The 11954-nt window shown below is 38.1% G+C and overlaps 1 protein-coding gene across 1 annotated transcript; it reads right to left on the bottom strand.

Moving 5' to 3' along the window:
• Positions 1-10114, bottom strand: LOC104605123 (TLD-domain containing nucleolar protein). Its single transcript, XM_010269751.3, has 8 exons — positions 9694-10114; positions 8173-8702; positions 7968-8040; positions 7041-7121; positions 6892-6955; positions 677-764; positions 474-558; positions 1-386 (listed from the first exon to the last, which is right to left on the bottom strand). The coding sequence occupies exons 1-8, from the start codon at positions 9802-9804 to the stop codon at positions 303-305; spliced, it is 1116 nt and encodes a 371-aa protein (XP_010268053.1). The 5' UTR covers positions 9805-10114; the 3' UTR covers positions 1-302.
• Positions 10115-11954: the final 1840 nt, after the last annotated feature.

Genomic DNA, 11954 nt, shown 5'->3' with positions numbered 1-11954 from the left:
TTGGGAAAGCTTGAGTTAATTAATTAGCACTATTATTTACATTCTACACAGTCACAATCCAAATCGTACCCAAAATTGGTAAGCTAGACAACGTTAAACTCTCAGAAATATGTACAATTCATACAAGATAACGTGTATGTAGTAATCACTTTTTTTGGTAAATAGTGTATGTAGTAATCACAGAGATATTTACATGTACAACAGTTCTTCGGACCCATTATGCTTGATTTATCAATCCTCACAATGAAATGCCATCCACCCCATGTTCATGGAGACTGTCCACCTCGTGCTCATGGGAAGACTCACCACCGGCAAATCCCAGGCACCTCAGTCCGGCACAAAGCAAGTGTTTCTTCATACTTAGAAGCATAGGCAAAGCCCCACAACTGCAAAAAGCATTACCAAATATAAATATGCATCTAATCATCAAGCCAATGACTCAGTGGACTTGGAAAAACATGCACCAGTCATACCTCAACCTCTTTCACTTCAAAGTCTTCAGATCGTGCAAGACAGGAGTTCCCATAGGTTTCTGAGGATGAGCTCGATCCACTCATTCTAATAAGAAACGACTTCTACATCAGGATTGATAATTCATCTTTTTTGATACAAAGGAAAATACATCATAGAATTAGCCCACAAAAAGTGAAAAATAAATTGAACATGGAGTACTCACAAGTCTCCATCCAGATAAAGAGCAAAGTGACCACCCCCACCCAATGCCAAAAAGTCAGTTGAGCACAGAGTGAAATAACGATTCAGACCTGCATATCTATAGTAGTCAAGCACCAATGAAGATTTGATTTTGCCAGGATTCAACCACATTCACTCGTAAAAATCATGATATTGCCATGGTAGCAGCTTCTTTACATCAATCAATTTAATCATACAATATTCTAAAGTGCACAATAGCTTTAAGGATATACCAAATACAGATATGGACATTTTTACCAAAAAAATACAGATATGGAGTTATGGACATGCATATGGAAACTAGGACAGTGTTGCAGGGATTCTCCTAAATGGATAATGTGTCGTGTCAGACACATGTCCCAGTCCAACACTCCATGGATTCTTGAGAGACTTCTACATAACTTTTCTTTCTCATCTCCTAGCTTATTTGGCATAGATGAACAGCTAGTCTACTAAACACTTTTCCATAGACGCATCTGGAAGTCCATGTATTCCTATCTTGCCGAGTATGACTCTTGGACACACATTTCATTCCAACTCCTGTGTCCATGATGTGGGCGCCGGCAGCAGCAGCAGTAATTTAGTGTTCTCAGCAGCAGCAATTTAGTGTTCTCATCCTATCTTATCTATTCAGTATTCTTACCCTACTTTCAGTAGCAAGGATTAGTAGGAGTCTTATCTTATCTTGTCAGTTCGGTAGGATAGATTAAGGGAGTCTTATCTTATCTTATCAGTTCAGTAGGATAGATTAGAAGGGAGTCTTCCTAAAAGTAGGATTCTTATCTCTTGTAATCTCCTATTTAAGGAGCTGATATTATTCAATAAAGGCATCGAAAATTTCAGTCAAGAAAGAGAGCAAAGGAGAGTTGGTGATCTCTTGAACAAATCACCTTTTAGGGCGGCAAGATAGGTTCTTCAAGAAAAGGGAGGAACAAGGGAAAGTAAGAGGTTTTCCCCGTGGACCGACCCGTGATGAGATCCTATTCACGGGCCCATAACAACTTGGTATCAGAGCAAGGCGTCATGGGTGACCTTGAGCAATTGAAGACTAGGGTTTAGAATCCAGAGCTCAAGATCGTGGAAAACAGTATGGAGGTGCACGAGTTCAAGGATGACGTCCGAGAATTAAGGCGCTTGATGGAGTTGTACTTTTCCAGCAAGGAAAGAAACCCGGAAGGGGCTGCAACCACAACCGGCCGCCGACCAAACGTGGCAGAATCGTCGGGTGAGCGGCAAGTCGTTGCCCTAGCGCAGGTTAGCAACACCAAGAATGTCCCGATTAGTAGGAATCCGGTGTCGTCGAGGTGTTGCAGAATCTTGGGATTGCATATCTTCAAGTTGTTGCAGGTGTTGGGGCAAGTGCTAGTGAAGGAGCTTGTATGCCTCATGTTGCGGCTGCAAATGTTGCAAAAGAGTGTTTGTTAGCTACAATTAGATCAGATCCTAAGGCTGCACATATCTGGGTGAATCTTGCTAATGCATACTATTTGGCTGATGATCATAGAAGTGCTGGAAAGTGCCTGGAGAAGGCGGAAAAACTGGAGCCTAATTGCATGTCAACTCGATATGCTGTTGCGCTTCATCGTATCAAGGATGCAGAAAGGTCTCAAGATCCCACTGAACAACTTTCATAGGTTGCGAATGAAATGGCTTCAATACTCAGAGAAGGGGACTCTGCAACAATTGAGCTTTGGATAGCATGGGCAGGACTTGCCATGATTCACAAGGCTCAGCATGAAATTGCAGCAACGTTTGGAACTAGACATAATGATTTGACGGAAGTGGAAGAGCGAGCTCTGTACACACTAAAGCAGGCAATAGAAGAGGATCCAGATGATGCGGTTCAGTGGCACCAGCTTGGCCTTCACAATCTTTGTACTCTACAGTTCAAGACATCTCGGAAGTACCTTAAGGCTGCAGTTGGCCGCGGCAAAGAATGCAGCTATGCATGGTCAAATCTTGGTATCTCACTACAGCTGTCTGAGGATGAACCCTCTTCATTGGAACCCGATCCAGGAGAGCAAAATCATTCCACCTATCCGGGATTCCTTTGACTGTGTTTCAAGACACCCATCCTGAATTCGAGCTTGAGGGCAAGCTCATAGTCCAAGAGGGGAGTAATGATGTGGGCGCCGGCAGCAGCAGTAGTAATTTAGTGTTCTCAGCAGCAGCAATAGTAATTTAGTGTTCTCAGCAGCAACAATTTAGTGTTCTCATCCTATCTTATCTATTCAGTATTCTTACCTTATCTGCTTTCAGTAGCAGGGATTAGTAGGAGTCTTATCTTATCTTATCAGTTCGGTAGGATAGATTAAGAGAGTCTTATCTTATCTTATCAGTTCAGTCTTATCTTATCTTATCAGTTCAATAGAATAGATTAAGGGAGTCTTATCTTATCTTATCTTATCAGTTCAATCTTATCTTATCTTATCAGTTCAGTAGGATAGATAAGTAGGGAGTCTTCCTAATTAGTAAGGAGTTCCTAAAAGTAGGACCCTTATCTCTTGTAATCTCCTATTTAAGGAGCTGATATTATTCAATAAAGGCATTGAAAATTTCAGTCAAGAAAGAGAGCAAAGGAGAGTTGGTGATCTCTTGAACAAATCACCTTTTAGGGCGGCAAGATAGGATCTTCAAGAAAAGGGAGGAACAAGGGAAAGCATGAGGTTTTCCCCATGGACTGACCCGTGACGAGATCCTATTCGCGGGCCCATAACAGTCCACATCCATGCCAACACTGGATATATGAGTTATGACTCCATTTCTTAAAATCCTAAGCACCGATAATGGGTATGGATATCCTAAGCACCGAAATTCTCCAGGAATCTGTTTTTTTCCAAATATCCCCGATATTTTGCAGATATGTCTGCAACATTTCAGATTTCATTGATAGACTTTAAATTTAAGGTTTAGAATTTCAGAATATTACTAGAAAAATTTTCAAGATTTCATTAAAATCATCATAATTTTTTAAAAGTATTTTTCTAAAAGAACCAGGGGAGAATTGGTGATTGGATAATTGGCTTATTATTTTCATATGATTCACTAAGCCACTATAGTTCAAAAGAATAAGAAAAGTGCAAGTAATTACAAAAGAATATTCTCAATCTAATCAAAACATATGGTAACAAAAAAATGAAAGTCAAAATGGCGAGTAATTGACATATTTGATTAAAAGATGGCTAAAAGGATAAAAGAGAGATGCATATTGAGTTTCTTAATTTTCTCCTATTAGATTTAGTTGGTTCTTTGCTATGGTTTTTTGAGCCTTGAGTATGCAATTATGTTTCTTCTAACAATTCCTTAAGCTAGTGTTTGGCATCGATGTTGCAGTTGCAACACCATTTTCTGAGAAAACGGTGCCTTTTTTTTGTTTAGAATCGTTGCTGCCAGGTAGGACGTTTCTTGGAGCAACAACTTTTTCTATTTGGTACCAATGCTCCAGGAAACGTTTTCTGCACTTCTACCCATTATCCAGTGCCACATCACTGCCCTGTTGGCAGCAACGAGCTGCAGCTCCAGGAAACACCAAATTTGGTGTTGCTCCAAGCCATGCCTTCCCGATTTCCAAGGCGTGGCTTGGAGCACTGTTTTCTATGGAAAAACTGTTCCAAACAGATGGCTGTTTCCTGGAGCACCGTTTTTTCCTACATGGTGCTGATGTGGCGCTGTTGCTCCAGGAAACGGCAACGATGCCAAACAGCCGCTAAAGTTTTATTAACTAATTCCATGTTTCTAGAAAACTTTCCTGATTTTTTAGAAGTATTCGTGTGGTATCTGATTCCATATCCAACACTGGCATGCTAGGCATGTTCAAGTATCTGGGTATCATAGTTCAGAACTATTGAACAACCTTTCCTAAGAGACTGTCATAAAGGCATGAAGGTCTAATCCAGATGGAGACCAAATGTTTAAATACATTTTAAGAATTTAAGGGTGAATCTACAAGGACCTGTGTACTACACCATCTTTATTTTGGTGTTATTCCAACCCTTCAACTAATAGAGTACTGCACTCACTGTTCTGTTAAAATTTTAGGATCAACTCTAGCCTGATGCATTATAACAGTAAGGAAGAAACAATACAATATAAAGCCCACTGCATGTTAAATGATGTCATTAGTATCCAAAAAGAACGAAAATAAATATATCAAGATCCAATATATTGTATGGAGTGTGCTTTTGGCACTTGGTGATTAGCTGTATTTAAGGACTAAATCCTCATGGTGGAGCTTCGGGTTTTCTAGAAATTCAACCCTGACGTGCCCTTAAAAATCAGATTTGTCAATTTTACCTACCTTTTTGCAACGGATTCAAGATATTGTATGGAGTGTCCCTTGAACCCCTTGAATCAGCCTCTTTGTGAATCATCATTTCCTAGAGTTTATAGTCTTTCTTCTTTCATAAACAAACCCATTGCAAACTTAGTGCTATTTGATAATCGATCCTTGTCTTGGAATTTGGGGTTCAAGGGGTTCAAGGGACAGGGAATGTGAGGAGGTTGGTAACCCTTTAAACATTCTAAAACAAGTGATCATCAATCTGTCTGGTGAGGTGAGAGTATGGGAACCTAACTCTAGTGGATTATTTACTGTTTCGTCTTTCTTCAAAACCCTTTATTTGAAGTCCTCTACTATCTGTGGCTTTTCCTTGGAAAGTCACTTGGGAGGGCCCTTTTCCTGAAGTCAAGGTTTTCCGTTAGGAGGCTGCCCTTCAAATCATCCATACCTCTGAAGGGCTCCAAAGTAAATTCAACTGCTTGTGTATCTCTCCCTATGTGTGCATTCTATGTTTGAGGAATGGGGAAAGCCTTAATCACCTGGTAATTAATATTCCTATGCATCTCAGATTTGGACTCTCTTTCTGTCATTATTTGGAGTAAAACTCAGGTGGCTCCATCCAAAATTATGGAACTGTTTGGGTGGTATCCTTTCAATTTAATGTCCAAAAGAATGAAGGTGGTATACCTTTATATTTTTCATAATTCTGCTTTTTTTCTATAATTTTGGTATGCCTTTATACTAGGAGTGTTATTTTACGGAGCATATAGGGAGAAAGGAATGCAAGATTGTTTGAAGATAAGGAACAACAACCTGAGATCTTGATAGAGTTTGTAAAGGCAAAGATAGCTAATAATAAAGATGTATCATTGACTGATGTATAGTTACCAAAAAGAAAAAAATAGACTGATAAGAAATGGTTGGACTAGATCTGATGCAAAAACAAGTTACAGAGTGAAGCAAAATGTTGTCTAGTTTTCTATTGTGTGAATTGTGTCAATGAGATTTCTGGCAGCCTCTTACATTGAAAAAACAAGCTGGTCCACAGAATTTCCATGTCGAAGCTTGTCAATAATAGATGTAATTCATTTAAAAGAAATAAGAAAACAAGAAAAAAAAAGAAATTTGATACATTTATTAGAACACCTCACCATCAGCATCATCTAAGCTTTATCCCAGCTAATATAGTGTTGGCTAGTTAAAAGTTTGACAAAAGTTTTATGTTGGCTACAACCTGACATAATCTCATACTTACCAATATGTAAGACCTCAGTGTAAGACAAGCTCACACTAGTGGAGTTATTGAAATATCTCATACTTACCAATAATGTAAGGCCTCAATCAACAGAAAAGAGAACCGCATACTCTTATGGTATATTCAAACTCTATTGGCAATGCTACTGTTCAGGCAGAATTTATTTCTTTACTTCAAGGACTAAGGCTAGCAACCTCCATGGAGATTGGAGATTCCCAAGTAGTCATTGGGTAGATAAGGGAAGAGATTTCTAGCCCATTACTGTATGGTTGTACTTTTACTCTATTAGAGAGGTGCATTCTCTGGTATCCAGATTGAACCCATTGTATGTGTGCTTCCAGAGATCAGCCAACCCATTGGCTAGAGAATGGACCAATAGCCAATTGGCTGAGTTGTATGGGATCCAGCTCAGAGGGAGTGAGATGGTTTGTGCATTTGGGTGATATTGCTTATTGGTATGCTGGTTGATGTTAACCTAGTAGATATTGTTCTTATTTCTACTTTATCTTTTCTAATAAAGTTCACATTGATTTATTATAACAAAAATATGTAAATTATTACATGATCAAGACCAAACTCCTTTCCAAAAGAAATTGGCAGTTGAGTTCAAAGTTCAAGAGTTGCTGGTTGCCACTCAGGCTAGACAAACAGGAGCACTTAATACCTGTGGGGTGATAGATAACTGGATGCCCAGATGTATTTGTAAAAACAAATGTTTCATTTGTCCCCTGCTTGAAACCCAAAACTTTCAGTGAAAAATATGGAGGAAGATGACCAATGAACAAGACATAAGATTGTGTCTTCAAACAGAACCTGATATTTTCTCTTATTAGTTGGTCTGAGTGGTGCCTCGACTAAACCACCAAATACTGCACCTTGTTGGTCTCCCACAACCTGGAAACAGATGTGCATGCATTATAGAACAGAGCACCAAGTAAAATGAAATTATAGTTGTACATTGATAATCCACTAAACCCAGCTAGAAGCACTAACATAATGGAAAAGACTGAAGACTATTAAGTATGATAACCAACAGACAAGTAAACCAGCATGAGGAAAGTTTGGAATCCAGTAGACCATCTAGAGCTTAAGCCCCTGACACCATATCAATCAGCAATCACTACCATTTAAATAGGTGGTCTCCGTATCAGGAATGAACCCAAACAGGGTATTTATGACAGTGTAGATCAGAGTAAAAGTGGGTCATGCTACCAGATTGTATGCACAGAAATATTACTTATTATTATCAATGCAAATACTTCTACACACTGGTAATGTGGTCATGATCTACAACATTAAAAAAACTACAGCGGAGAATCATTTCAAGGGCACAATACTTTTTTCCTTATTTTGGTTTGATAAACATGGATAAAGAATTGGTAGTACTAGAGCTAAATGCCTGAGTAAAAGACTGTGAATCCCACTTAAATTGTTCAGCCATGGCAAATGGCTGTTGTATTTTCTTGTATGGATAAAGAATTGGTAGTACTAGAGCTGACTGCCTGAGTAAAACACTGAGTCCCACTTAAATTGTTCAGCCATGACAAATGGCTGTTGTGTTTTCTTGTTTTCAGCTTAAGGTTAAATCATGAAGGTAATCTCTCCCCTACCCCTTTTACAATTAAAAGAATCTAATTATGATCTTCAAAGATCTATAGATTCCAGAGATGACAACCTAGTTGCTATGACCTATCAAAACATTACATTTTTTACTTTTAAGACTATTTTTAAGGACAATACCAGCAAACTCAAACCAGGGCAAAGCATACTCCTCCTGTATAGGGTTGAAAGTGATATTCCATGCCTCCAGGTACTGCACTAGGACAGAGATACATTAGATAAGGTGCCAAAACAGCCTATTGATATCAAACTTGCAAATTTCCAAAATAGGTTACATGTCAGGACAGATCAATCATAAACATACTAAAATTATATGTTTCTCAACCTGTATAACAACACCCATTTCCTCCCTTGAACAAGTGCCGGAAGTGAAACATAAAGAGCACTTCGTGTTTTCTCTGAAAGAAGCATTGAAGGTTCAGAAATATCTGGAAGAGTAACTCTTGGCACAGCCTCTCTTGAAGTCTGCACAGGCCTCAACTCAAGCCCAACAAGTTTTGAACTGTTTCCATCATCATTTTTCATATTATAATCATCCTTGTGCTCTGGGGCTTGATTCCTGTTCCCACTCAACCTTGCTGCTTGGTACATTACTCTGCTAAGTGATTGTTTTCCCCTAGAAAACAAAGTTTTCCTTCCAATATTTCCCTTGATTAACAAGTCAGTTGCTGGTTCACCCATTTCAGCATCATGTGTGTTTTGTTCTTCCACATGTGGATGATTCCCCAGTTCTGGAGATGACAAAAGAGAATAGAGGAATGCTGTAAAAGACGATGTATCAGGGCCATCAACTGGAGTCCCTGAGTCCTCTTCCTCATCTGATGCTTGTTCGCTTTTTACTGACTCTGTCACATCCTATCCAATGAAAGAAAAGCTATTTAAGAATTCACATGGAAAGATAACAGAGCATCATGTAATTGTTATGGTCTTTAACAAAACTTCCTGACAGACTAGAATCTGTGGACAGTAACAAAGTATGATCTCCCTTCCCCCACTCCCCACTCTCTATTTTTCCCAATACTTGTTTTTATTAGCCAAGCTAGGACAGACAATGCAGCTCAATAACAAAACAAGTCGAAGAGGCAAGCAGGTGCAGAGCAATCCAACTATATCAACTCAGAGCCGTCCTATCTACCAGGTAAGGGATTCATCCAAGGCTCAACAGCTTATATCAGGAAGCACTCATTATACAATTAGGCTGGTGATGCCTCTGATCAATGAAGTAAGGCAACAACCTTAGCACTTGGTTATACAATTAGGCTGGGGATGTCTCTGATCAATGAAGTAAGGTAACAACCTTAGCAGTTGGTTATACAATTAGGCTGCCAATGCCTCTGATCAATGAAGTAAGGTAACAACCTTGGCCAGTTGGTCCATCATCATCTAAGCCTTGCACAATTATATTATATGGGGTCGGCTAAGATTTGGAAATGATGATTAATTTGGAAACACAAAGCTTTCCACATATCAAATTTTCATCTAAAATTTCTACTAAATTCCAAATATCAAAATTGAATGAACCTGCAGTTCTATATCAGGTTAAATAACTAAAAATTAAATCTCCAGTTTCCATACAAGCTAAAATAAGACCATTAGTTGAAACTCTAAGTGAAATACCCAAACCTTAGAGATAGGTTTCCGAACATAAAAAAAAAAAAAAAAAACAGGACAATCATCTCAATAAAGCTATATACTGACAGAGTACCATAAAATTCGAACTGGGTCAGTAATAACTAATCTAGATGATCTTATCTGAAAAAGAAAATCATTAACTTTCAGCAACCAGCAGACTTTGCAAAGCACAATAGGGCATTCTGGAAAATAAAAAATAATAACGATAACTTACATGAAACTTCGATGGTTTATCAGAGATTGGATTGAGCAGAACAGTAGTGAGATCAGATACAAAGTGAACCGCTTTACTACGAAACGAGGGTTCGCGACCCATCGATTGCATACCACCAAACCCAAACCCTTTCAAGGAATCGAGGAAAGACCGAAAGAGCGGCCTTGATTTGTCAACAGAAAAATAAAACGAGGACGAACGGATAACGAGGAGCTTGAAACTCTCCTCCTTTTGGGTTATCGTAACGAATAAAGAATAAAGAAGGATGGGGATTAGGTAAAGGGTAAGCCAAATTTCTGCGAAAGAATCAAAGAAAATATTGAAATAGAATGGATATCGATGATGGAAGCACAAGCATCAAGCATGTACACTCCCTCAAATCTCAAATTTCTGCCCTTACGTCTGCCCGCGGTTTAGACCTTAGAAAATTAAAATTAGGAGAAAATAAAATACAATACAAAAATATCTCGCTGTAGTTCATGGACTGGGTAGTCCGATGTGCTGACCCGGCCCGGTTGTTTTAAGTCGGGTTTGTACATGAATTTAGGCCCGGCCTCAGATTCAGACCTAAAACATATGAGATCTTTCATTCTTTTTGGATTTTGAGGATTTTTAATATAAATAAATCAATTTTTTTATTGAGTAAAGAAATAAAAAATGTTTTTCCCAAATTTTCTAAAAGGATTTTGGAATTTAAATGACGGTTAGGCTCGGATTCCAGACCTAAACCCGATGGTCAAACGGGCCCACCTCGGCCCGTAAACGTTTTTATTTTTTCCACGTTGGCCCAAAATATCTTAGGTTACGGAATTCTTCCCTTCCTTGGAGTCCGATTATGAAATTACCGAAAAAGAAAATTCTTCCCGGAATTGAAATTCAGGGTCCTGGGCGCATACCGAAAAGAAAAGCACCTTTTATGGCTTTATATTTATATTAATAGAATCAGAAGAAGCATTTTATCAAAAATGAGATCTGCCCAAATCACTCCCCTTCTATATGTATGATTGTTGTTAAAAATTTGTAATTGCCACATCAGCAAGAAACATCTGCTGACATGACAATCATTTTTGTTTAACAAATCAATAAGGCAAATACCTCTAATGAACCCTTATGACCCACTTTCATTCAATTGCTGGAACAATCATCAGATGTGAGTGAAAGGAATAGTGAGATCATGTTTAACAATTCTATGACCTGCCTTTATTTTCTGGATGTTGATGGAGTTTAGGCTGTATTTAGTTTGAAGGAAAAGGTAGGGAAAGAAAGGGAAAGGTAAGGAAACATTTATAAACATTGTATAGGTTTTTTATATTTCCTTATCTTTTCCTTCAAATCAAACATAACCTTAGTGAATTGATTAAAGGGGAATATCTTAGGGAGTATTTGCCTATTTGGTACAGTAGCATTTGCATTTGTGGTCGCAATTTGGGCTCGGTTTGGAAAGAGTAGAAATACAAATATATACGGTATAAATACATACAAAATAATATAAAATATAATATTTTGCACACTATATGTTTGTATTTGTATTCCTTCCAAATAGAGCCTTAGAGTAAAAATAACAATTTGTATTGATCAACTCAAAAAATCTTTATTAAAAATTTGTATTGACCAACCTAAAATACAACAACAAAGGCAACGCCAATGTAGCAAATGATGATGCATCAAAGACAACAGCATTTTTGGGGACAGACTTTTTAATAACAGTAGTGGAATCCCCTTCAATTTCAATATCCATCGCTCCCAACCCCTAATGTTAATGCTTCCCATTCTAATATGAATTAAGCACATCATTAGTAGATAAAGGTAGTATACCCCCTTACAAGGGCAAATTATGGGGTAAGAGTTGCTATGCATTACATGTAATTTTTCATAAATAGTCGTGACGATGGAAAATGTGAATCATCTGTATTATCTAATTGCTAATAAACAACACCCATTTTCAGTAAACATCCCCATTATCTAGTAAGATATCAAGCTCAAAGAAGAAAATTGATTATTTGAATGAGAAAAGTTTCTACTATATATTACAACCGAACCCTCATCGAAGTTCTACATAGCAATTAGCAAGGTTTTTAAAACAGGACTGGACAGAGAACCGTTCTGGGACCGGTCTCCAGTTCGAACAGTTTGACCGTCTAGTTTAAACGGATGGCCTGTTTTGACTAAAAAATAAAAAATGATCAAAACTATTGTCCTGGTTGATCGTCTGCATCAACAGGTCGCTGACAAATCAACGGTTTTTTGTCAAAAGGGATTTC

The sequence above is a fragment of the Nelumbo nucifera genome, chromosome 5 (assembly GCF_055504915.1).
Source record: "Nelumbo nucifera cultivar China Antique chromosome 5, China Antique-T2T, whole genome shotgun sequence".
Lineage (NCBI taxonomy): Eukaryota > Viridiplantae > Streptophyta > Magnoliopsida > Proteales > Nelumbonaceae > Nelumbo > Nelumbo nucifera.
The sequence above is the reverse complement of the archived record's forward strand: the minus strand, read 5'-3'. Positions and strand labels throughout refer to the sequence as shown.

What these genes read in the sequence shown, in the direction of transcription:
- LOC104605123 (XM_010269751.3), bottom strand. Translation starts at nt 9,804, where the DNA reads ATGCAATCGATGGGTCGCGAACCCTCGTTTCGTAGTAAAGCGGTTCAC. An exon ending in AAATGGGTGTTGTTATACAG is followed by an intron (nt 8,041 to 8,172) that starts GTTGAGAAACAT and finishes GTCCTAGTGCAG; the next exon opens with TACCTGGAGGCATGGAATAT. An exon ending in CTAATAAGAGAAAATATCAG is followed by an intron (nt 6,956 to 7,040) that starts GTTCTGTTTGAA and finishes GGTTTCAAGCAG; the next exon opens with GGGACAAATGAAACATTTGT.